The 27,034-nt window shown below is 36.2% G+C and overlaps 1 protein-coding gene and 1 long non-coding RNA gene across 5 annotated transcripts in view; one reads left to right on the forward strand and one right to left on the reverse strand.

The window, feature by feature from the left end:
• Positions 1-6,324: 6,324 nt before the first annotated feature.
• LOC104590274 (uncharacterized) lies at positions 6,325-23,861 on the reverse strand. The gene is made up of 3 exons (XR_016078853.1): positions 23,281-23,861; positions 17,806-17,858; positions 6,325-9,117 (listed from the first exon to the last, which is right to left on the reverse strand). It is a non-coding gene; the product is annotated as an uncharacterized LOC104590274 (long non-coding RNA).
• Positions 23,862-25,272: 1,411 nt separating this feature from the next.
• The window catches only part of SKB1 (SHK1 binding protein 1), a 40,180-nt gene continuing 38,418 nt past the window's right edge, over positions 25,273-27,034 (forward strand). For 2 of the 4 annotated variants that reach the window (XM_088891562.1, XM_010248865.2), the window contains exons 1-2: positions 25,273-25,412; positions 25,671-25,829. In XM_088891562.1, coding sequence (XP_088747688.1) covers positions 25,695-25,829 — 135 coding nt within the window. In that variant the 5' untranslated portion in view covers positions 25,273-25,412; positions 25,671-25,694. Of the gene's footprint in view, positions 25,830-27,034 lie in introns of all 4 variants that reach the window. The other 2 variants (XM_010248864.3, XM_088891561.1) reach the window with 2 other exon arrangements.

Here is a 27,034-nt window from a genome sequence, read left to right on the forward strand (position 1 = left end):
AACTGTCCTGCTTACCTGGAATCCAAGAAAGGTAATTTCGAAACTTGTGTTATAGAAGTCAATTTATTGGTAGCTTCTGCGTCCTGGTGTATTGACTTCTCCTGCTACACCACAACTTAACGGTGTTTCAAAGAGGAGGAATAGGACCTTATTGGATATGGTCCGGTTGCTTCTCATATACTCAGAGTTACTCACATCCTTTTGGGGTTACGCATTAGAGACTGCGATTTACGTGCTGAATCGGGTTACAACCAAATCGGTTCCGAAAACTCCATATGAACTTTGGACTAGAAAGAAACCAAGTGTCAGACACTTGAAGATTTGGGGTTGTCCAGCACACGTTAAAAGAACGAGTGTAGACAAGTTGGAATCCAAGACCAGCCGTTGCCTATTTGTAGGCTACTCAAAAGGCTCTGTAGGTTACTTATTCTATGACCCAAGTGAGCAGAAAGTGTTATGCAGTCGAAATGCGCAATTCTTGAAAACCGATTACATCCTGGACACCCATTGTCAGGAAGTTGTTCTTGATGAGGAGAGCTCAGGAGCAGTGGGAGATGTCCCACAAGTTCCAGGTAGTGACCAACGTAGAAGATCCACTTGGGTATCCAGGCCACCAGTCTAATATGGTTATGACCAGGATAGTTACCTGGTGGAAACCTTGACTAGTGAGGAGGATCCCGTGACTTACGTGAAAGCTATGTTGGACATAGATTCCCAGAAGTGGGTGGAGGCCATGAGAGCAGAGATGGACTCAATGGAGACCAATGGAGTCTGGACTCTAGTAGATCCGCCCTCCGGGGTAAAAGCAATTGGTTGCAAATGGATTTACAAGAGGAAAAACGGCCCCGATGGTAGGGTTGTGACCTTCAAAGCTCGTTTGGTGGCGAAAGGGTACACTCAGAAAGAAGGCATCGATTATGAGGAAACCTTTTCGCCTGTGGCCATACTCAAATCCATTAGGATCCTGGTAGCTGTAGCAGTATACCATGATTATGAGATTTGGCAGATGGATGTCAAAACTGCATTCCTGAATGGAGTTGGGAGTAGTTCACGAGTTGGGAGTAGTTCACAGCTCGTGAGGCTGCCAAAGAAGCCGTGTGGATGAAGAAGTTCGTTCACGAGTTGGGAGTAGTTCCGTCCAGCACATCACCCATCCCATTGTTGTGTGACAACAATGGATGCATTGCTCAGGCTAAGGAGCCACGAGCCCACTCGAAGTCGAAGCACATCGAGAGGAGTACTACGTACTGCTGGAGATTGTTGGTAGAGGGGGCATCTTGATTCAGAAGGTAGCGTTAGTGGAAAATGTAGCAGACCCATTGACGAAGCCACTATCACAGAAAGTGTTTGAGAAACACGTGGAAAGCATGGGACTCCGGCTTGTACCTGATTGGACCTAAGTGCAAGTGGGAGCTGTTAGACAGTTTTGTATGCCCTTAGCTTCAATCAGAATAAAGTACTTTATGAGTTTATTGTAAATGAATAAAAGTGCATATTTGATTCATATTCCCTTGGTTTGTTTTTGTGGAATACCCTTAAACTGGACACTTAATGAGACTCGTATTAGTTTAGAATGTTCACAGCCAGTGGGTCGGTCTGAGGAGACCTATCCTGATAAGGTTAACACTGTGGTGCCACCAAGTCGGTTGGGGTGGCCTGTCTCAGCTGCCAGGGTGAGACCCTAGGCACATATAGAGTAGGATTAATTGAATCTATGAACTGGACCAGATTTCTAGTATTGCCCTGGACCTTGGAGATTGATGGGCAAAACTGGAAAGTTACACCCAACCCCTAGACCCGATTATGATACTGCACTAGGTGTCAGATTAGGCTGTCTTTGATGTACCAATCAGTGAGATCCTTAGCGGGGGTCAAAACCTGGGTATGTTGGGACAGTCTGAGAATTCATCTGAGTGAGTGATCATAATGACAGGATCAACCCCTTTGTCGGACAAAGGTAATGATCGGGGATGCACTCTCCCTGATGGAAACCAAGACTGCCGGCAGCCGATTTCAACTGTTGAGATTTGTTTTGCAAAATATATTTTATATGAGATATAAAAGTATATATATTATGGTTTCTAAAATGTTTGCAAAAAGGTTTTAATTCACGGGATCCATATAAGTAGAGAGTGGAACACTGTTCCTTGCAGCCGAGGGAGAGGTCTTCTCTTGTCGGGCAGTGTATGATCATTATGGGCTGAGAGGTTAAGTGTAAGACCATTGAGGATAATACATGATGGGCTAATCTTGCATCTGCCCACAGTCCCTAGGTGTTATAAGGTGGCTTGGCCCAGGGACCACTTAGGGTAAGTGTTGGGGCCATAGAACCCGTAAGATGGGTTTCAGGGGGTGCACTGTCCATAACAGTGTATTCGGCCAGGCCTTGTAACAAAGGCTGGGTTGAACCCATGCTGATGTGTAGATCAATGTTTGGGTCTCACGCCATACAAAGAAGCCCATCTGGGCAGCAGTTAGGAAGGTTAAGTGAGCACATAAGCTTAATGGGCTTAAAGCCCTTTTCGAACTGGGCTATTTAATTAGTCAATTATGGGGCGAATTCTGAGATGGATTAGCAAATAGGATAGGGTCTTGACCCTATCCACTCAGAGAGTCCAAATCTGAATGTGATTCAGATCTAGAAACCTCCTAATGAGATTAGGAGAAAGCTGATCTAATCTTCAGATAAGATAAGGGTCTATCCTTATCACCTAAAGAGAAGGTTGATCCAAATATGATTTGGATAAGCAGCTCCTAATTGGATTAGGAGCTGATCTTTTTAGGTTAACAAAAGAAAAAGGGGGCGGCAGCTTTAAACAGACACAGATTGAGATCCTCTTGAGTGCTGAAATCACAAGAAGAGAGAATTCTGCAGCCTGCGAATACTCTCTTGCCGCCTCCTTACTGTCGCCGCCATTACCCCTAGTTCGATCTCCAGTTCTTAGGAAAAATCAAGATCTGATCTTGATACCAATCTTTTGGGAAAATATTGATTGGAGCTGTACTCACAAGCCATCCAGTTGATTCTTGCGAAGGGTCAAGTTCTTTTGGAAGAACATTGCTGATTCTGCTCCATCCTGCACTGCGCCATCTTCAGTGGGAGCAGATTTTGGATCTTTCCTTGGGCGTGAACACCTCCATTAGGAGATATTGTTTCTCCGTATCAGGTACATCCTCCCTCCTACTTCTTTTGGTTCAGATCTGGTTTGGTTCATGATTCAAGATTGATCCTTGAAAAATATGTTTTTCTAAGGGAATGTGATTCCTAGTTGAAGGGAGAGAAAAATTTTTGAAATTCGCCCCCTTATTCCGCAAGATCAGGGCGTCCATACGATGGATCTCTCATCCCTTCAAACGGTTTCTAAGCCATTATGGTCCTCAACTCCTGGATTAGTGTTGTCAAGGTTGTTTGGTTGTTCTTTTGGGATAGGGGAAAGGACAATTCTACAAGCATCTATTTCCGCAATCAAGGACGTAACTAGAGATTCTAATGTAAGTGGTGCGGTAAGGCTATGTGTGATAGTCTCCTTGAAGGGTGAAGAAAGGCGAGGAACAAGAGTAGGCTATGAACTTCTATTAACAGAGTTGTGTTCCTATTATGATCCGCATCGCCTTTTATAAGGGGAGATCCCAAGGTCCTGAAAGGAATGAGCCAAAAGGGATTTGACTCGTATTTTGAAAGGGGATCTCCGATTCGGTGTCGGCTGACATGGGGACACTACTAGGGGTTCGCCATGTCATTTTCGAAACTACCAATTAGAAACTCTACTTTCCCCAAATTTCTCCTAAACAATCTCCCCCATTAGAAACTCCTAAACTACCAATTAGAAACTTTACTTTCCCCAATTAGAAACTCTACTAAATTTCTCCTAAACAATCTAATATCCTAAAATTTCTCCTAAACAACCTACCCCGTTATCTTCAACTTTCTCCAAAGTAATCTCAAATTTAGTAGAGAGTTTCTCTCCTAAACTATCTCTAATTCTTATTTATCTTCTTCCCTACTTTTTATCTACACTTATCTTAAGAAAGTTTGAATTAAAAAATTTAAGAATTATTTAAATATTCTAAAAAATTACATAATAATATTAAAATATTTATTAAATTGACAAAAATAATTTTAATCAATTTAATAATATTCATATTTTTAATAATTATATAATTTTACAAAATTCATCATGAAATTATGTACAAACAATATAAATTATGATTTTCTGGATTATTCAATCTAAATGTTATTCAAATAATAAAAATCTAACAATAAAAATGAAATATTATTTAAATATTTCAATAACAAAATATTAAAATTAATATTTTAAATAATTTAATAATATATTGTAAAAAGTTATTGAATAGCTTTCAATTATAATAAATAGATTAAGTTTTTAAATATTTAGTTATAAAACTAAATATTTAAAATAACTAGATTTTAAATAGTTAAAACAACAAAGTTATGTATTAATAGTATTATAATTTTATGGATTGTTAAACTCAACAAGTAATTAATATTTCAAAATTTAAATAATTATATTATTTCAAAAAATAAATAATATTCTAAATAACTAATTTCATTTATACCAATTAATAATTCTAGAAAATAACTTTCAGAAAAATTATTGTTCATTAGTAATTATTTTAAAAACTTAATCTTCATTTATTGTTATTTAATAGAAAGTTTTCAATAATTAGAGTTTAAACTACTGTTATTTAGGCTTTTTAGTTTAATTTATTATGTATTTTTGCTATAAATATTTAATAAATATTGGGGCTTAAACTATTGTTCACAAGTTGGTTTGGTTTAGTTATAGGTTGTTTGGACAACCAAATCGACATGGTTAGATTGGGGGGTTGGTCACTCTGGTTATATTGGTTTAGGTCAATTTTCAGTTTGATCAGTCTGTTCAAAAATTTAAACTTAAAAATTAAATTTAAAATTTAAGTTTAAATTAAAAAAATACAATGGAATTATTTAAAAATAATAATTTTAAATTTTAAATTTATGATATAAATTATTTTAGCCTAAGAAATATTGGAATTTCCTACTTTCCTGTATTAAATGAATACATTTAAAATATAAAATATTAATATATATCTATGGTTGGGTCATTCGATTTTAGTTAGTTTACAAATGGCCAAAGCAAAACTGATCCAACTCAATCAGGTTGGGAAATTGTTGAACCAAAGGTGGTTGGAAATAATAGAAATCGGGTTGGACAATTTCATTAGTTTGATTCAAAATGGCAACAAGGTGGGGCAGGGACAAGGTCCCTCTCCCCGTCCCCATCCCCACTAATAGGGACAAAGTTATCCTTATCCCCGTCTCCACGAGGTCCCCATCCCCGCATGGATCCCCACTCCCTGTAATTCCTCATAATGTCAACCATTATGTTTTTGTTTTTTATTTTATTTAAAAAATAAAAATAAATTAATTAAAATTTACAATCCTATTAGAAAATATTTAAATATATTCAACCATATTTTAAAAAATATTAACATATAGATGTATGTGTACATATATGCATATATATACATATATATTAGCGAGGATCCCATGGGGGGAGGATTTGGGTCCACACGAGGCAAGGAGTGCTCTTCCCGTCCTTGCACTATCCCCACCAACGGGGATGGAAATTTCACCATCTCCATCCATGCGGGGGGGGGGGGGGGGGGAAACCATCCCCATCACTGCCCCATTCAAGGTAGACCCCCACGGGGATCAAGGATACGGAAAAAATTGGCATCCCTAAGTTTAATAAAAAACCTTATCTAAAATTAATTATTATTATTTTTGTATTATAAGAAAAATTATTAAAAGTAGTAAAGAAAATATAGATGATTATTAATTATTGTATAAAACAATTGTATACATGTTTCTATTATTTATCTTTAACTTAACAAATCCCATACATCACATGGATTCCCACTAGTGGGTTAATAAAGTAAAGAAATTAAGGGTAACTTATTAATAATATATTCTGGTTGACCTTAGAAACAAAGAAAAATGGGTCACATAGGACCTGGATAGACTTTCTTCCTCACCCGTTTGATGCTACAATGCAATGCACACACCAACGAACATTGTAGCATCATAGCACCACTGAAGCTTGCCCAGTTCACACCTAATCAATTTTTCAAATCACGATAACTTCCTAAATTCCAGCGTCTGGTCATGAATTGGTCAAAGGTTGGAATGAGTAAAGGTTTGGAATGTTTTAATTGTGACACTTTCAATACTAGTAAGTGGGCACGTGTGTTGCACGTGGGAGTTGTCATGATAATGATTAAAGTATGGAAAATTAAAAATTTGAAAAAAATTCAATACACTTGTACAATAATCAATTTTTTGATTAATTAGAGTGTTGAATACTTTAATGATGCACTAACCAGGTTCGTTGAAAGGTAGTAAACGAGTTCATAAGGAACATACCATTCAGTTCGGTGGCCAAATTTGCTTTTGACCACAAGTATATGGAGCCGAAATATATGGTATGGATGTTAATCTCATTCGTTCACACTGCTAGATCATGTCTTTATTTTCTGTTGGTACATCTTAATATCCTTCCACTGGTAAAGACTTAAAACATGTAGGTAGGCAATAAGGCCCCTTTCCACACATGTAGGCAGACAATAAGATCCCTTTCCACACCTTTATACAAATAGAGACTTGAATGTAGACACATGACTTAATTTAATAAATGGGGCTGAACTTCCGCTTATCATCACTATACTTCACCTAGTTAGTTGACAAATTGATAGATTGACTATGAAGTTTGAGTTCCTGTAGAGAAATGTCACAATTTTTCAAGTCCAAGCTGAAGGGGAGGGTTTTGTAGATAAATACCATTACCAACCAATCACATTTTGCAACCAATAAAGTGGAGCTTACCATATGAGGCTTCAGTCCTTTAGGTTAATATCATGAAAGCCTTCTCATGCTTTGTCAATCAACCAACAACATGAGGCCCAATTTAAAGTGTCAATAAATGCATAATAATATAGACAAAAGAAGCTCATATGGTGGATTAACCTAGAGAAATTAATCGGTTATAAAAAATTCATCTGTATGGGTGGCCTTTTCTCAATCATACTCACACATATGCCTCCCTGTTGTCTTACTTTCCCATCCTTTTCTCATGTGTAATCATCAGTGCATCTAAATTATGCTGAAATCTTCTATTGTTGAAACCTCCCCTCCCCTGAAGTTTGGTAATTGCAATCCGGCCAATTATCTTGGGCCTTGCCCCTAGGCAAAAACTAAAATCACAAGAGGTTAAAACATAAATATAAATCATAGATTTTACACTATGAGGCTATTTGGCTAATATCCAAGGGTTGCAAAATGGAAGCTGAGATACAAACCCATGTTTGAAGAGGTAGGTACTAACTAATATTCCTTTTAAATAAAGATTTCTACATTTAAAGAAAAAGAAAACTAAATGAGTAAAAAAAATTAAAATTGAAAGAAATGACAAACAATAACAGATGCGAATGAACTGAAAATCAACTAAAAGTAGAGGATTGTAGTGAGAAAAATATATTACTAACAGTATAAAGATAGTTACACAATAAAGAATTAACTTAGCAGATGCAGATGCAGAAAGTATGATTGTTTATGAAAAAACATAAGGAAAACCACTGGAAGAGCTTAAGTATTATATTGCCTTCACATCTAGCAGCCATTAATTTATCAAAAAAAGTAATTTAAACTCTTTAATGAGTTGAGATAGGTTAACAGGTTTTGTAGGTTTGTTGATGCGACAAAAAATCTTGATTTCTACCAAAAAATAAATTAAAACTCAATGTAGAAAACAATGGGGGTGGAGGGGAGGGAGGCAGAGGGGTTAATTTTTACTATTCATCTATATGAAATCCCTGAACAAAGAATAAGGTTCAATCTTGAACCCAAGAAAATAAAATTCCAAAGGGTGAAGAACAATGCCAGCAATGGGATGTCATATTGAAATGGAAGTAATATCAATGTTTCTCATCCAATTCCTAATAGCTAAGCAAAAAAAAAAAAAAGGAAAAGGAAAATGAAAAAAAAAAGAAGAAAAAGGAAAGTAAAGAACCTTATAACTCAGTTCCAAATAGCTTTCAAGTTAACTATAAACCTCATGAAATATAGGAGGTTAACAGGGCAATTAATATAGGAAAACATGTGAGATGCCACACACTGCTAAGGTATTTGGTGTGGACAAGGGTTTAGTTACCCTTAACAAAGAAAACATATGTAACCAATGAAGCATATTTCATTTTTGAGATTTTATCTTTACAGTGTTCTCTTTCCAAAGGAGTAGTTGCATATACTGTAATATATAAGATGGGTAGTTGGAAATACTCTCTACATTCGTGTTTATAGTGAGTAGTTGTGGAATCAAAAAGATAATTTTAAGTGATGCTCAATTGAATAATATATGGCTGAAGCTATTACTTGGTTCCTAAAGTTTAAAAATTCTTTCTTATTTTTATAAATATGTTATCATGAAAATCTCCTATAATAAGTACCAAAGACAGCCTTTGCCCCACATCACCAAACCTCCCAAAAAAAGGCGCACAATCACCACAGTTACTCAACGTTTTGTTTTACTGTTGTTACAGCAAGTAAAAGTCATCTACAACCTACAAACACGCCATAAAGGATCACATGATCCACAAAAAAGGAGTTTGTAGAACTTCTAAACCCTTCACACCATATAGGCGAACCTGTTACAGGGGTTTTTCTTAGTACACGAGCAAGAGAGAAGGGGAGAAAACTCAGAAAACTTCATCAGATTAGTCTGATGAGTTATCTGACTTCTCCAGGAAAAACACAACAAAAAAGAAGGGAACCATTGATCGATCTTGTTCTCAGGCCTAATAATCCCACTCCGATACCATATTATCCTGAAAACAATAAGGAGGAAACAAAAAAGAGAAGAGAGAATAGATTGGAGAGGTGACTCAAAAACAATAAAAAATAATAGATAGTGCAGTTAACACATGAACTTGACCTATTAGTAGGATATATTAATACAGGATAAATAAAGGAAGTTTGCCACAAATGAAAGTCAAGCTGGTCTTTGATGATATATGGAGGAATTGGGTAAATCTGATGATGAACAATGAACTTGATAAAATCTATAATTAAAAGGAAAAAAGGAAATATAAAAATATTAATGAGTCATCCCAAGTGCCTTAATGAGTAGTTCAGTGATTCTTGCTGAAAGGAAAGTCATCCCAAATGCCTTGATGAGTAGTTCTACATGGTACCTACTGCCATACCATGATTGGGAATCATTCATGGTTGATTAAGAGAGTTTTATGAAGAAGATTGATTAAGAGAGAAGATCAACATTCTACAATAATGAAACTACAAATCCATACTTAGGAATCTGTAAGTATTGGAGAGAACAAGAACAGTTGGAGAGTGGATGTAGTATGGTGTGTGAGGAGATTTGTAGCAAAGATAGGACTGCCAGTGGGGCGGCTAATCTTGTTGTGTTTTTCCTCTTCTTGTAAACTTCTAGGAATATTATCATTTCGAAGGAGATCATGAGGAAGGAGTGAAAGGTTAAAAGATTGAGCTTGCCCGTTCATCTTGAAGCTCAAACCCAGTGAATAATTAGTTGCAGGAACAGAACCAGTAGATGATGAGAAACCTACATACATATTCTCCAAGATGTATGGTGAAAGATCAAGTGCTAATGAGAGGAGAAGGTCACACACAAATGTAGAAACTGATCAAAGTGTATTTGTTCAAGATTCTTGATTGTACAAATGTAGAAACTGATAAAAGGGATTCATTGTGTCTTTGAGTTAATTGAAATTGATTATGATGATAAATGTGAAGATATTAACAAAGAGTAGTACATGAATCTGAAGCATAACCAAGGAAGAAATTCTTTATGGAAAATTAGTTCGGGTAACCAAGGTTCAAAATATCAATACGCTTGATACGCTTGTAAGGGCATATCGGGCGAAATGATACTGCTTTTTGTTACTTTTTTTTTCACAACCGGTTCAGAGGGGCCAGTTTAGGGCCCCTCCACCCCCTGAACTGGTCAGACACTTAATACACCCACTGTGGGTAACTGTGGTGAGGCGAATGGGATTAGATGTACAATATCTTTCCTTAGAAAAGAATGTTCTTGAAAATGAGTTCAAAATTAAAAAAGAGGAGATATTGTTGCTGGAAGAACAATCTGACCCATATCAACAATATATTTTTAAGATGACTAAAAGTACTATATTAAAGACATGGCAGGCTTGGCAGCAATATTCCTTCATAAATTGGAAAATTGTGGCAAGTTTATGGGATGTGAATGGCGAAATACTTCATAACCAAATTCACCTGGCAAGATATTAGTTGACGTTGATTATGTTGTGATGGGTCTGCCATTGATGAATGCTTTTCAAAAGAGAGTTTTATGAAGATGGTTGATTAAGAGAGAAGAGCAGCATTCTACAATATGGATGAGAAAAGACATGGTTTCAATTCTGATTTGATAATTTTTATCAATAACAGAAATATTATAGAAAGAAAGATAGATTGCAAATATAACAAGGGGTGAGATAAAAGATCTTAACCCTCCCCAAGAAAGTCAAAAAACAGTTAAAGCACTGCCCAAACAAATGTTCCGTTCCCATCCCTTACTTAGCAAGAGTATCTGCAAAGGAATTTGCTGATTTGATGTTTTAATTGGCAAGAATGATAATGGCAGAGAGGTGGGGCTTTGCAGCCAATTGTAGAGGTGAGTTGGAAATGAAGAAGAGGATGAGCCGGGAGAAAGCAGTGAAAGTTCTAGCACTTTGATAAGGGACAAGTTTAAAAGTAGGGGAAAATATGATTGAGCTGGAGATGGGAAGTCGAACGATCTAGAGGGATTAAAAGTAGGGGAAAATATGAATTTCTTAGGAAGGTTTAAAGGAGTGGGGTCCATCACCAAGACATGGCTCAAATAAGTTATTAGGGTCAGCAGAAAATAGAAAGATTTTACGTATAAGAAGGGGATTAAATGAAAAGAAACATTAAGGAAGGTTTGTTTTTGAGAACTAGTCAAAAACCCAGTGTTTTAAAACCTGGCTAGAAATTTATACAGCTATTTACTCTTAGTCAACAGGTCATTATTCAATCATTCAGGCCAATGGGACAACCCATAATGTCATCATTATAAAATATTCAAACAACATATAAAACTAATGCAAAGATTCAGCAACATGTTAGGGTCAAACAATGTCAAATGGAGTCTTGTCATGGTGAAAGGAGCTACTGAAACATTAATACAATGACCCTAATACGATGAACCCTTGAAAGAAGATGATACTAACCTTGTCAAATGAGCTCTATGGGCCCAACACTTACACTAAGTGGTCCCTGGGCCAAGCCACCTTGTAACACCCAGGGACTGTGGGCAGATGCAAGATTAGCCCATCAGGCATTATCCTCAATGGTCTTACACTTAACCTCTCAGCCCATAATGATCATACACTGCCTGACAAGAGAGGACCTCTCCCTCGGCTGCAAGGAACAGTGTTGCACTCTCCACTCACATGGATCCCGGGAATTAAAACCTTCTTGCAAACAATTTAGAAACCATATATATATACTTTTATATCTTATATAAAATATATTTTGCAAAACAAATCTCAACGGTTGAAATCGGCAGCCGGCAGTCTTGGTTTCCATCAGTGAGAGTGCATCCCCGATCATTACCTTTGTCCGACAAAGGGGCTGATCCTGTCACTATGATCACCCACTCAGATGAATTCTCGGACTGTCCCAACATACCTAGGTTTTGACCCCCGCTAAGGATCTCACTGATTGGTACATCAAAGACAGTCCAATCCGACACCTAGTGCAGTATCATAATCGAGTCTAGGGGTTGGGTGTAACTTTCCAGTTTTGCCCATCAATCTCCAAGGTCCAGGGCAATACTGGAAATCTGGTCCAGTTCAAAGATTCAATTAATCCTACACTATATATGCCTAGGGTCTCACCCTGGCAGCTGAGACAAGCCACCCCAACCGACTTGGTGGCACTACAGTGTCAGCCTTGTCAGGATAGGTCTCCCAGACCGACCCACTGGCTGTGAACATTCTAAATTAACACGAGTCTCATTAAGTGTCCAGTTTAAAGGTATTACACAGAAACTACCAAGGGAACATGAATCAAATATGTATCTTTATTCATTTACAATAAACTCATAAAATACATCATTCTGATTGAAGCTAAGGGCATACAAAACTGTCTAACAGTACCTACTCTCATTCCATGAATGGGAATCATTTATTAAGCATGCCTTTTAGTAGGTGTTAGAATTCTTTTTGCTACATATAGAATTAATATATGGCACAGATGAGATTTATGTATTGCTTAATAGTACCCAGTTTGAATTTGGTTAGGGTTTAAGAAAGGAAACATATGTAACGAATGAAATAGATTTCATTTTGAGATTTTGTCTTTATGGTGTTATCTTTCCAAAGGAGCTGTTGCATATACTATAATATAAAAGAAGGGTAGTTCAAAATACTTCGTAGATTCGTGTTTATAGTGAGTAGATGTGGAATCAGAAAGATAATTTTAAGTGCTGCTCAATTGAATAATGATGAGAATAAAATTTATCATATTTTTATCCCCTAATATTCTGTCTTTTATACTGAATTAGTACTTAATTAGACTCATAATTCTTGTATTTCGGTGCAGGGCAAGGAAAAAAGTCACAAGGAAAACAAGGCTAATCAGATGGGTTTTCACAGTTTTGACAGCGATCAGTAATCTGGGCCTAACTTTCATATCCGAGCTCCGATTGGGCTGATTCAAGATCCACTTGAAATATAAGAGAGAAAGCTACAACTTTCATGTTTTGGGCTTTCGCAGATTCGGCCTACATTGAAGTCAAATCCGGGCCCGAAGACGGAGCAATTTCGTAGTGAGGCCCAGTTCCCAACTAAAGCCCATTTCGCAGAAAAACATTGAGGCGGCCCAAGTTATTAAAGCAGCCCATTCGAATTCAAGAATTCGAGAGTCCTCTTAGATTTAAATTTTTAAATGTAATTCCAGAAAGATTAAGAAAGGTTTAGATAATGAGAGAGGAGAGGAGATAGGATAGAATAGGAGGAGTTTGGATCAAGCCTAGATTATCCATTCTTGAGATAACTCCAAGTAATTGTAAGCTATTTGAGAGCTGGGCGTATCAACCCTAGGGGCATCACGAATTGCATTGAGCTATCTATCAAGAAAGTAGAAAACAAATCAAGAAACTTGGGGAAGGTGATCAAGAACTCAAGAAACTTCAAGAAAAGGTGGCGGCAAGAAGAGATCTCAGCACCAAGGGCGAATTCTTTTATCATGAATTGATTTGTTTTCAGCTAGGGTTGTGGAAAGCATAACCCTGTTAATGAGTATATTTTTATCTTTATGATTTATCCAAGATTGTGATTTCCATACAGTCTATGAATTATTTTGCTTAATGCGATTAAGAGCTTGGCCACCCCTTAATTGATTTGGTTTATGTGAATGAATCGAGAGAGGAATTCACATAATTGACTGAATAGTTCATAGTAGATACCAGTTTTTCAATCAGATCTAGATGATAGAAAGTCTACATCTGGCTACATCTTTACGATGGGGGCCTGTGCAGTTAGCTGGAAAAGCAGCAAACAAGGTTCCACCGCAGATTCCACAACCAAAGCCGAATACATTGCTGCAAGTGAAGCTGCTACAAAAGCCGTCTAGATGAAGAAGTTCATTCAGGAATTAGGAATAGTTCCGTCCAGCACATCACAAATTCCACTGTTGTGTGACAACAATGGAGTTATAGCTCAGGCTAAGGAGCCATGAGCCCACTCGAAGTCGAAGCACATCGAGAGGAAATACCATGTACTGCGGGAAATAGTTGGAAGAGGGGACGTTCTGATTCAAAGAGTAGCATTAGTGGAGAATGTAGCAGACCCATTGACTAAGCCACATACACAAAAAGTATTTGAGAAACACGTGGAAAATTTGGGATTCCGGACTCGATTGGACCTAATTGCAAGTGGGAGCTGTTAGACAGTTATGCCCTTAGCTCCAATCAGATTGATGTATCTTTTGACATTTATTGTAAATAAATAAAGTACATAATTGATTCATGTCATTATGGTTTCAAAATGTTTGCAAAAGGTTTTATTTCCCAAGATCCATGTAAGTAAAGAGTGCAATACTGTTCCTTGCAACCGAGGGAGATGTCATCTCTTATCGAGCAGTGTTTGATCATTATGGGCTGAGAGGTTAAGTGTAAGACCATTAAGGGTAATACCTGATGAGCTAATCTTGCATCTGCCCGTAGTCCTTGAGTTTACATAAGGTGGCTGGACCCAATGACCATTTAGTGTAAATGTTGGGCCCATTAAGAGCCCATAGTGATGGACTCAGGGGTTCACTGTCTCCTACAGTGAATTCGGTTAGTCCTTGTAACAAAGGCTGTATTGAACCCATGTGGCTTATGTGTAGATCAATGTTTGGGTCCCATGCCATACTAAGATAGCCAACTAGGCAGTAGGTTATGGGGCAAGTGAGCACATAAGCTTAATGGGCCTAAAGACAATTCGAACTGGGCCTAAATTAGTTAATTAAAAGGAGGCAAGATCTGATTTATAATCTGATTACGATTAGCTGAAAGAATAAGATAAGTCTTATCCATTTAAGAGTCCATAACCAAATATCATATTTGGATCAAGAAATACTCTCCTAATTAGATTAGGAGGCTGATCCAAAGAAGACTATAAATAGGGGGCGAATTCCTCAGTTTTAACACACAGCAACCTGCAAAATTCTCTCATATTCTTGCCATCCCTACCCAATTCGATCTCCTCTTGTGGAATTAATCAAAAAGGTTCTTGATATTGTTTCTTGGTTGAAGAAACAATATAAAGTCGTGCTCACCAACCCCTGTTCGATTCTTGCTGAATAATCCTGGTTCTTGATGAAGAGTCATCCTGCTAATACTGCCTCTTCACACACTGTGTCATCTTCAGTGGAAGCGGGTTTTGGTTTTCTCCTTGGGCGTGAACACCTTCATTGGGAGTTATTGCTACTTCATATCAGATATACCCCTCTCCTCCCTTTTTGGTTTCAGATCTGGTCTGGTTCTTGGTTCAAGATTGATCATTGAAAATGTAGTTTTCTAAAATAGGGAATGAAACTCCCAGATGGGAGAGAAAAGAAATTTTTGAAATTTCACTCAACCTTCCTACAGGGTTCAGCCATCCATATGATGGATAGCCCATCCCTTCAGTGGTGCCAGAGCCAGGTTCAAGTCTTGAACTGAATTAAATCAGATCTAGATCTGCGCAAATGGGCAGAAGGCGTTTTACCCGATTTGCGTAGTTAGCGATTTTTTTCTGGGAAATCGGTTCCCAGTTTTGGGTGAATGATCTGAAAATAAATCTATGTTATTTTGTTATATATTTAGAATTATTCTATTTATATTTTTGGGCTGTTCATATGGAGGAGATCGAAATCTTTCTACGGCGCAAGAAATTTGCGCATCTACGTTTTTTTATTCATTCTTGGTCTGTAATTAATTTTTTATTTTTTTTATTTTATACAGAATGTATAGGAATTTAATTCATATGTAATATTAATAGAAAAATTAGGTTTTCTATTTTATTTCATTGAAGACGAAGCTAGAAGCGTGAAGGAGAAAATTTTGCAGATTTGGGTTCAGCAATCTACAATTTACAGTTTTTGAAACTGCAAACTGTGAACTAACATTTGTTTTGCAAGGTTGCAGCCTTACAAACAGCCCTCTTGCTATTGTTTACTGATTCTTGATTGTCATGTATCAGTTTCTTTATTTTCAAATCGTGTTTCTTGAATTGGATCTTGAATTAATCATCAAACCCTAGACCCATTCGAACCAGATTGGACCAAACTGGTTGGACCAAATCTATGGTTCGATGGGGCTGTTCCCAGCCTTAAAATTTCCTTCATGGGCCGAGGGGTTGATGGTTAATTGCAAGATGCAATTCGGCCCACATCTGTAAAACCCAATTTTGATTTGTTAAAATTGCTTTAGCCCAATTCAGTAGAAATATGGTACCTAGATAATATTATTTGATAATATTATGGGCTGAAAAGGTTTTTTAAACTTTAAATTATGGGTTTTATAGTTATTTAATTGATTGGATCAATTATGAATTTCATGCATGTGATGTATGTGATGTGATGTGCTGCGTACATGGGCCATAAGTGCTTGGCCCATGTTAATTCGACAGTGGCTCTTTCGAACACCATGGCTGAATGCACATCATTGCCATGGTGCCCTTAAAATCATTGGATGATCTCCCTTTCTAAGTGGGACCCACTTTAGTTTCTCCCCAAGAGGAACATCTCGGAACCCTAGCCGTTTTGGGCCCACTTCGAATCTAGCTTTATGAAAGTCAGTGGGAACCACTTTGGTTTGACCTAAATCAGATCTAGGGGTTTTTCATTCCCTCCATTAAATATAGGTGCATGTGATAGGGAATTTCATATGATGAATTCTCTAAAAGCCTTTCATCATTAGTATGAAGATTGGCTATATTGGTGGGTGGAGATGCACCATAAAATTGGGCTATCCATCTGCTAATGCAGTTGGTTAGATTGCTTCATGAGATGATAGGGACGTCATAGACCGATGTGGGAGGGGCCTATCTTAAAATGGAAAACTCTCTCATGGTACTTTAGCGTTCACGGACATGATGGGTGAGCACTTACTAGACAAAAAGGTTTAACCTAAAATGGCTTTGAACCTTGTCTAACAAAAGCTAAAGGGAAAGCTCATAAGATCCTTCATAGAAGGTGGTGGGGTTTTGTAGCTGAAATAGTTGTTTCCATGCACCCCATGTGGTTTCCCACATTTCCAGAGACACAACTGTCTCCGTCACTGAGATTGGAGGGAATCTCAGAGATGCCCAAAATGGAAATGGAACATAGATTAAAAGCCCTTTCTATGTGATGACATGAATCAATTAGGTTGTGGACTTATAAATCTGTCTTGCCTTTACCAGAAATAGCAAATGGAAACTTCACCAAGTTGTTGGATGATAACAAACTCAAAGGCCCTAATTATGCTAACTGGTTCTAAAACCTTATGCTGGTTCTGACGTCCGAGAAATTGGACAAAATTGCTAATAACCTTGCTCTGGATCGTCCAAGTGACAAGGTTTCTATGGCCCGAAGAAGAGAGTATCAAGAATGGAAAGAGAAAAATTTACCAATCCTTGACTGGTCTTGGGTTTCCCCTAATGCACCCATCAAAGTTTAATTTGATTTGGTTCACATCTGGTGGTATCCAATGTATAACCCAACTTTCACCTGTTGATGAGAATGGCAACAACCAAGCACCCACCATCTGCCATCCCCAAGCAATGTCATCCATCATGAAGGGCTGAACACACAAAAAGTTTTCACCAAATCTATTACTATATAGTCATGATAAGCTATACCATATTCAATATCGTACCATATTCACAAGAAAAAAGACATGGAAGCTTAACAATAAAACTCCTTGTTAGGAATTCTAATAATAATGTGTATTCATCAATTGCATATGAAATAGCCTTATTTTTCTTTTCCTGAATTATCCATCAAAGTTTTTTATGTATCACCCATTAAAGTTTTCTGTGTTTCTGTACATTTTCTTGAATTTCCAGTTCACTTTCAATTTTCTCTGCTAAACATGTTTTCTAGGTAGATATATAGTGAAATTTACCAAAAAAAAAGCTAGATATAGTGAATAAAAAAAATTTCATATCCATATACCAAAAGAAGACAGCAATGGAAAATTTATAAGATAGTCAAACCTTTTTATGTAATACAAATGATAGATGCTTAATTTTTGTTGTTAGTTGTGCCACTGCAAAACAAGAAACAAGCCATTAGTTGGGAAAAATAATGCAAACAAGCCCACAAAAAACATCATAATTTTTTATACAATTTGCAGCACAATTGAACCTATAAAATCTATACAAGTGCTTTATCAGATGGGGCATCCAAAGACTCATGGAATTTATCAGATGGGGCATCCAAAGACTCATGGAAGCAGTAATGAATGCTGAGAAATGTTAACGTTCACAGTAACGAAATTAAGACAAAACATAATTTTATAATTGTAAAAAACCTAATATCAAGTATAGTATGGAGAAAGACCTAAAATCATAATAAAAAAAAGGAACATTGGATGGGGGTGGCCCATGCTCCACAATGAGAGGATCTTATATTATCTTGAATAGAAACCTATGTGTATGCTTATCTTATCTTATCTAGAGACTTTAACCTCCAAAGACCACTTAATATATTCACCATTCCCTCTACTACAAAGTGAGAAATCCCCCTAAATAACCAAGTCCCCGAATCCCATTGAAGCTGCTAATCTAAATGCTTATCCAATTACCTTCTTTCTGATAACTATATAGGTGCCAAGTTGCCAATGGTTCAGGTGCCCAACACATTACAGCATCCAAAAAGTTGTTATAGGGTTATGAGTGATAAATTCCAAGTTTTGGTGATGATTTGAGCATGGAGCATCAGTGAGATGCTACACAGTGCTATGGTAGGTGCCAAGTGTTAGCAAAGATTAACTCTTTAGTTGTCAATAAAGAGTATTGATGTCTTGGTATCACTACTTGTCAATAATCCTTTCATTAATGCCTTGGTATTTATGAGTGATAAATACCCTTTAGGTTATGAGTGATAAATACCAATGCCTTGGTATCACTACTTGTCAATAATCCTTTCAGCTTTGACCAATGTATTGACATGTTTTAACCTAAAGGGAATCGATGGAACAAGATTTGATAATTGCAGCTATCTCAATTGTTGTTATCTTGGTTTAACTGTTTTCACAAAGCTTAATGCTATCACTGGTTAATATGGAACGCTATCGTACCTAGTTGATTAGTGATAAGTGTTGATCGAATGTTGGGTTTGGTCAACTGAATTAGAAGAACACAAGGTTTATTATGGCTATCCTAATAAATCTAAGGTTAAATACTTGAATTGCAAGACTGCCGAAGTCTACCTATGATCGATGGCAAATTAACTAACCCGAACCCTTGAACCAGAATTCGGTAAGACTGATTTCTCTTGTTTGTTTAGTTTGCTATTACTCTCTTTTAATTTCAGTTATTTAATTTTCCCACTCAGTGATAATATTCATTCGTCTGAGAGATTACTGTTAGCTCCCTGTGGGATTCGACCTACTACCACTTTTACTACAAATATTTTATTGTGGGACTAGCACTAATTTTGAGGGCTTCGACAACCCGTCAGACAGCCTTTGCCCCACATTAGCAAACCTCCCGAAAAAAGGCACAAAATCATCACAATTACTCAAAGTTTTGTTTCGCTACTGTTACAACAAGTACAAGTCATCTCTGACCTACAAACATGCCATAAAGCATGGTTTTCAAAACTAGACGGGACCAAACGGTCGGATTAGAAAAACTAGAACCGGTCTCTGTTTTCCCTCAAAACTGGATTTTCTCCAAAAACCGTTGATTTTGGTCAGCAAACTGCTGAATCGGGCCTTTAACCATTTGAATGGTTTTGACCATTTTTTATTTTTTTATTTTTTTATCAGAATGGGCCGACCATTTGGTTCGAATGGTCGGACTGTTTGACCCAGTAACCAGACCCCTAGCCGGTTTGGTTTCCAAGTCGGTTTTAAAAACCATGCCATAAAGGATCGCATGATCCACAAAAAAAAAAGGGTTTGTAGATCTTCTAAACCCATCATACCATACAGATGAACCTCTTACAAGGGTTTTTCTTAGTACACAACCAAGAGAGAAGGGGGGTCTTTGACTTCTCCAGGAAGAACACAGCAAAAAAGAATGGAACCATTGATCGATCTTGTTCTCAGGCCTAATAATCCCACTCTGATACCATATATCTTGAAAACAATAAGGAGAAAACAAAAAAGGAAAGAGAGAATAGATTGGAGTGGCGAGTCAAAAACAATAAAAAATAAGAGATAGTGTAGTAGACAAAAATGACCTTGACCTATTAGTAGGATATATTAATACATGATAAATAAAGGCAGTTTTCCACATATGAAAGTCAAGCTGATCTTTGATGATATATGGAGGAATTAGGAGGCAAGTGGCACTTTCCTCACACACTAAAGCCAAGCCTAATCCAAAATAGACTCCTCCAGAAGAAAGATTCCTATAACTAACTGTGATAGCAGTAGTCTTGGCAACTCAAGACCTTCAGGTATAGGGGGTGTTATAAGGCATGGAGGGGGGGGGGGGATATATGTGCATTGTTCACAGGCCTGGTTGGACTAGGGGATTCTACCTTTCCCCTAAGCAGGGGGTACTGCTTTCTAAAGAGTTGAAGGTGGATAGATTGATAGTTTAAGAGAATTCCAAGTTTGTAATTAGGTGGCCAAAAGATCGAGACTGTTATTTGGACATAAAAGGAAACTATGAAGAAGTTGAAATGGATAATCTCTAATATGTTTGTAAGAGTTCAGTGTTAAAGGAGGCCAGATAACAGTTCATCAGATTCTTTAGCTAAGAAAGGGGTTTCTAGGAAATCTATATTATGGGCTCAACTGTAAGCTGAATTGTACATGAGGCAACATCTCGGTTGCCATATTGTACACATTTTAGTTAATTATTAATGAAATATTTGTTTACCATGCTTTCATGGAGTGTTCTCGAGTTTGGTGGACTGATGCAGGGCAAGTTAAAGAATGCAAGGGTAGCCATTCGTTTGGCTACTGAGTAACTTTTCAAAGCCACTACTCATCCTAATACCATTTATATTCAGGTCAGTACTGAGTTTTTATTTTCAGTTTTAACTTGTCATTGTTCTCACGCCAAACCCTCTGAGTTCTCACTATTTTCTAATTCTAATTATTGTGTGGAGCAGTAGATGTTTCATTTCACTAACAAGTATAGAGGTTCCTATAGCAATGGATTAAAACCATACGTCTACCCTTTCTACTACTATTACTCGAGTTAACAAGTTCCTTTGCTTTTTTTTTTCTCACACTTGGGTTTCTTATTTTCAAGGGATTTGTTCTAAACCTTCTATTTTCCATTGTTTTACTCTGAAATGAAGGATGAGCTATTGCAGGGAGCTGTCTGGTTGCACAGAGCTACCCGAAACCTTGACCATTTGAACTACATTCAAATGAATGGATAGAGTCTTGGAGCATACGAGTCTGACAATGTATTTGGATGGGATAATAAACATGCTGGTGCAAGGATTCTAGGTCCTGTTTTTGTAGCATTTTCTATTGTATTTTATCTTATATTAACAATCATTCTATTTAGTGGAATGGATTTTTTTTTCTTTTTTTCTTACCTTAGTTGTTCTATTTCAGGCCTTCCTTGTCCAAAAGGTGCAAGTCCTCTATGATTAAAAGGGTCATACTGATAACTACATATGTTCTCTCATACTAGAGAACCCATTCTCTGAAGCTCAATATACCCTAGGTTGTTCTCTCTCAAGCTTAATATAATTGGAAATAATGTGGATTTTAGGCTTCAGAAATGTAAATCAGTACATATGATGGTGAGATCTTTTTTTCTTTTGGTTCTATATTGAAGTATGAAATGTATGAGTATCATATGTACTGATACCAATTATCATCTATCAATCTCTTCCAAGCAGTTCTTTAGCTAAGCAAGGGGCTTCTAGAAAATCTAAATTTTGGGCTCAACTGTAAGTTGAATTGTACCTTATGTTGCATGATACAGCTTTAGAACAATGCCCACGCACAATGTGTTGAGAAAACACAAAATTAAAGAAAGAAGAACAACAACTAAAAATAATATTTATACTTTATATAAAAATAACAAGAACAACCTTGTAGATAGAAATCTATTATAAACTGTCATAAAACATAAACAACCTTGTTAATTAAACTTAAAACATGATACTAAAAACAAGCACTCTTACTAAGATTCACTTTAACATAATCCATAAACTAAATTCCCCCTACAACATATTCACCGTCTTCTTCTGGTTCTTTATCATCAATACCTTCATTTTTCACAACTCTAGTGTCATTAAGCCTATTTTTTAGTTTTAGTAGCTCCATTTTCAAATCATCAATGTACATTTCCAATTTTTAGTATTTATGCATATAGAATTGTAAGTCTTCATAATTCCCTTCAACTATTTTCGTTTTGAATTATTCTACTATTTTTTTGATCGCCTTCCTACCTACATCTTGTTTCATCTCCTTTTTATAAATACATCACTTTCCATAGAATTTCCAATTGTCTGACTCCGATTATGATAAGAATAGAGGCCTTGAAATCCTTCCCGACTTCTTCAACCAAGAATATGGGAGTTGACATATGCAATTTGGAATACAACTCATTAAGTACATTTTTGAAGGAAATACTCATTTCGTTAATTGTTGTCATCTGTGTACTAAGTGAAATATAAAAAATAAGCTGATACATTAACTGTAATTTCATTATGGTTGAGAGAAAAGAAACAATACATAACTACAAACAATAGAGAGGAAACAAAATAGTATACTTCAAGGTCATTCTAGAAAAAAAATAGGAAAAAGCATAAAAACCAAAATCAAAAGCAATAAAACTTGACAAGAGCAGTCCTGATTTCAAGCAAATGGGTGACAATATAATTTCTACATCATATGGGTTTAAGTTTTGAATTTAGACGTTGGTTTTAAACCGACATATAAAATGAATCAAATCACATAACTTCAATTTCTGATGGGTTGAAACATAAAAAAAATAACAAAAAACAAAAAAAAATAGTTAGATCAAAATCAAAAGCAATAAAATTTGACAAGAGCAATCCTGATTTCAAACAAATTGGTGACAATATAATTTGTACATCAGATGACTTAAAGTTGTGAATTTAAACATTGGTTTTTTGTACATCAGATGACTTGAAGTTGTGAATTTAAACATTGGTTTCAAACCAGCATATAAAATGAATCAAATCACATAAATTCAATTTCCAATGGGTTGAAACCAACATTTTTCAATCCATTGGAAATTGAATGAATGAAATATGATTTAAGCCTTCAAAAATAAATCTAAATGCTGTAACACCTAAAATAAATTACAGTACATTGAATAGAAAATGGAACCTGCCATTTTCAATTTGCTTGAAAATGAACCAACGGAAATAATGAAAATAAGGACTTCAAGAACCAACGACAATAATGAAAAATAAGGACTTCAAGAAACTAACAATTTCAATTTGCTTGATAAATGTAACTGTAATTACATGAACAAACAACAATAATGAAAAATAAGGACTTCAATAGTAAACATTACCTTTAAAAATTTCCAAGTTGCTTTTGTCGAGTTCCTCTCCTTCGATTGTTCTCCTAGTGGAATAATCACTCCTCCAATTGCTTTCCTCTTTGACAAATGACTCATTTGGTTGCTCTATTGGAGTTGTGCATACTCCAAGGGAATCACAAATCCCATTTATATATATTTCCAAATAACTGAACTCCCCAATCGTGAAAGAATTGGTGGGAGACTTCGTGGGAGACTTCTTTCTCAAATGAAATGGAGTAGTAGGACGTGGGAGATAGGGTATTCTTTCTCGGTTTTGAGGGAGAAACCGAATGGGTGAGGGTAGTGGTAGATAGGGTCTTCTTAACCGAATGGGTGAGGGTTTGAGGGAGAAAAACTTACAAAAATACTTGGAAGTAGTGGGAGATAGGGTCTTCTTTCTCGGTTATGAGAGAGAAACCAAATGGATGAGGGTTTGAGGGAGAAAACCTACAGTGATATTCAGAAGTAGTGGGAGAGAGGGTCTTCTTTCTTGGTTCTGAGAGAGAAACCGATTGCGTTAGGGTATGAGGGAAGTAGTGGGAGAGAGGGGTTTTGAGAGAGAAACCTATTGAGTGAGGGTCTGAGGAAAAACAACTACATTGATAGTCAGAAAATTACAAATTTGCCCTTCACTTGCTAACTAAGCGTTTAGACAAATAAGGGTAGTATAGGTCCAACGAAAATTCCAGAAAATGGGAATCCATATGTTTGATATTTTCGATAGCATCACTAACAACCCATCCCCTCATTATACCAACTCCATCATGATTGTCACATTTTACGTAGGCTAAGTGGTCTTTCTCGTATGAAGGAAAAATGGGTGGCAGAGAAGAGAGTGAAGGTGGACTAGTGTAAAGAGTAGAGAGTGGGGTGCTAATTTGTTTCTAAATCATTTTTTTAATACTAAAATTAATAATAGAGCTCATGATGTTCTATTTATATTCAAACAATTTGTGGCATTTCACAAACATACTAAAAGAGGTATGAAAGCATACCGGATTTGGCCACAAACTTCTACATTAAACCTCTTTTTCCAACTTTTCAAAGCCAGACTAATTTGCAATTACAACAACTAAACTGGAACCTGAAATAGAAAAATAAAAAATAGAGTTAAATGGATCCTTCTACACTCTAAACAAAATACAAATTAATCCACCAACCTTTCAGCCTCACTATCTCTTAGTGTGGAAAAAACTATCTCACGGCTTGGAAACAGAACAAATTATGATTCTCTACACTCAAATCAATGTACCTGGCAAACCAAATGGATCATGAACTGGTTTAATCAAAGCCAAAATATTTTCAATGATACGATCACATATTTCTATAACCCATTATTAAGCAATCTTAATCATTTTCTAATAAATCCCAATCGTCTTATGTTCAAAATATAAAATGAATAGATGCATACTTAAAACACAAAATAGGGAAAAAAGATAAGTGAGAAGAAGAAGAAGAGAGGTGGGGAAACCTGCTAAGTGTGAAGGTTTCTAAAAGAGTCCCATATGAAATAGACTCCTGATTTTTTTTGCCACTTTTCTAATAAAAAGGAGAGGGTGGAAAAGTTTTCTGATAAGCATGATTTGGTGAAGAGTTATATTAAGATTCAAATTCTTGAGAAAAGAGATGATATATGACATAATGGGAGATGCTAAAAGCATTGGTGACTTGACTTAATAAAGGGCCAAAAAAGGAGGAAAGAGAATTAAGGATAGAATAGCATGGGGGTTTGGAGCAAGGAGAGGCATGATAACTACACCTATTCACAGGCTGGGTTTTAGGCGTAACTTACACTGAAAGCCCGAGCCCCATTCAAAAATTGGCAAAAGCCAAGTTCGAGCCTAACCCATGAATATATCAATTGGTGATGTGGACCATCTTACTATATATATATATGGATATATATAAATAGATATAAATTTTCAACGCACCCCAAAATATAGCACGTTTCATCAAAGACGGTCTAAAACCCTAATATCCGCACGAGTCAAGGTTTTAACTATATATAATTCCCGGCTTTGCTGTATCAACATGCATGAAAAACCCTACTTAAAACCCAACAGAGTTCGGTTGTCTTTCTACTCTCCCAATAGTACTCTTTCTTCAGAGGGAGATAGAGATAGGTATTCTCTTCATTCCCCCCTTATTTGTCTGTCTGGAAGCTCCATTCGCAATCATTTTGGGGTGTTTTGTCTCAAAACTCTCTCGTCGGAGAGGTTTTTTACCAGGGCTCTACTCCGTTTGTGGTCTACACATTTCCTTTCAACCCTTTTGTCCAGTTGCAGAATCAATTTGGGAAGAGTGAATTGCTTAATTTTGGGCGCATCGTCCCATTTGATTTCCTTTTTGATTTTCAGTTCACTCATAGAATAAAATTTCAGGGCTCTCTGTTTGTTTTCAAGAAAATGCCACTCGGACAAAGAGCGGGAGATAAAAGCGACTCACGCTACTGCGGAGTTGAGACTGAATTCGACGATGACATGCCTCAAGTTTTGGCTTCCAATATTTCTGGGGGTTTTGACTTCGTCGTGGCTCCTTTGGTTAGTAGTTTCTCTTTTATTTTGTTTGCTGTTTTTTTATTCCCTGTTATGATTTTTCTAACTTGTTAGTTTGTGCCTTTGTGGGTTATTGTTACCGTATTTACGACAAAGAAAATGAATGGAAATCATGTATTTAAGTAAGAATACATGATTGAACTATTACTATCACTACTTCAGATTACGTCATGTTTGTAGGTTGTATTGCTGTAGACATTTGTTTTATGAAGTTCTAAATTGTCAATCGTTGTTTCTGTAATGGTTAAGAGCAATACAGAAAAAAAGCAAAATGTGATATGTGGAGTTCTTTATGTCATATTTATTCTATTTTTTTTTTTGCCTTTTTTCTTGGCTAAGCCATAACAACCATGGTCATGGGTTCTCTAGTTCCCAAGCATTGATGTTTTGATGAATTGACATCAGAAGATGAAATTGGTGATGGTTTTGGGGAGTTCAAACCTTCAAGGAGAACTGATTTCTCTTATTAATTTGAAAACAGACTTAACATTCTCCGAACTTTGAGAAATTGTTGCATTTAGCATGACATTAGTAGACCTGTTTGTGGGCCAGTAGCTTGATGGGCTGCCCCCCCGACCCGTTCTTTTTCGTGCTTGGATAAAATTTTAGGCCCTCAAGATAGGGCTAGAGCTCTATAAACATGTATTTTTTAGTTCTTGTTTTTATATTTTTTGTTTTTTTATTATTAATTGGATGCAGATTGCAAAATCTAAATCTGATTACATAAACACCTCATCCAAATATGTGATAATTGGGACGAGTTGTGAAGTTTCAAGTATCATTGACAAGCTTATCTGTTCGGCTAGATTATTCTTTTTGTAATGTTTTATCTTTTTGGTGTATCTTTTGTTTCTTCATTTATTAAAGAAATGTAAGATTTAAATAGAGGGAATTGGATAAGGTGAAAAGTAGTAGTTCAATTTACAATTTAAAACATACAATTGAATAAGGGCTAAATTAAAAAAATGAGTATTTTAGTCAAAAGAAAGTTCCATAATCTTATTCATATTTTTAATAATAGTCTAAATATAGAATTATAGATGTGTTCAATTTTTTTATTAATTTTGTATTTTTGTGTGTAAAAATAATTTTGATATGTCACACTTACTTTTTTTTAATATGATAATTATATAATATTATACATATGCCTGAATTTTTTTTTGCAAAATTTATGTATTTTATTAATTTTT

This window comes from Nelumbo nucifera, chromosome 7 (assembly GCF_055504915.1).
Source record: "Nelumbo nucifera cultivar China Antique chromosome 7, China Antique-T2T, whole genome shotgun sequence".
Taxonomy (NCBI): domain Eukaryota; kingdom Viridiplantae; phylum Streptophyta; class Magnoliopsida; order Proteales; family Nelumbonaceae; genus Nelumbo; species Nelumbo nucifera.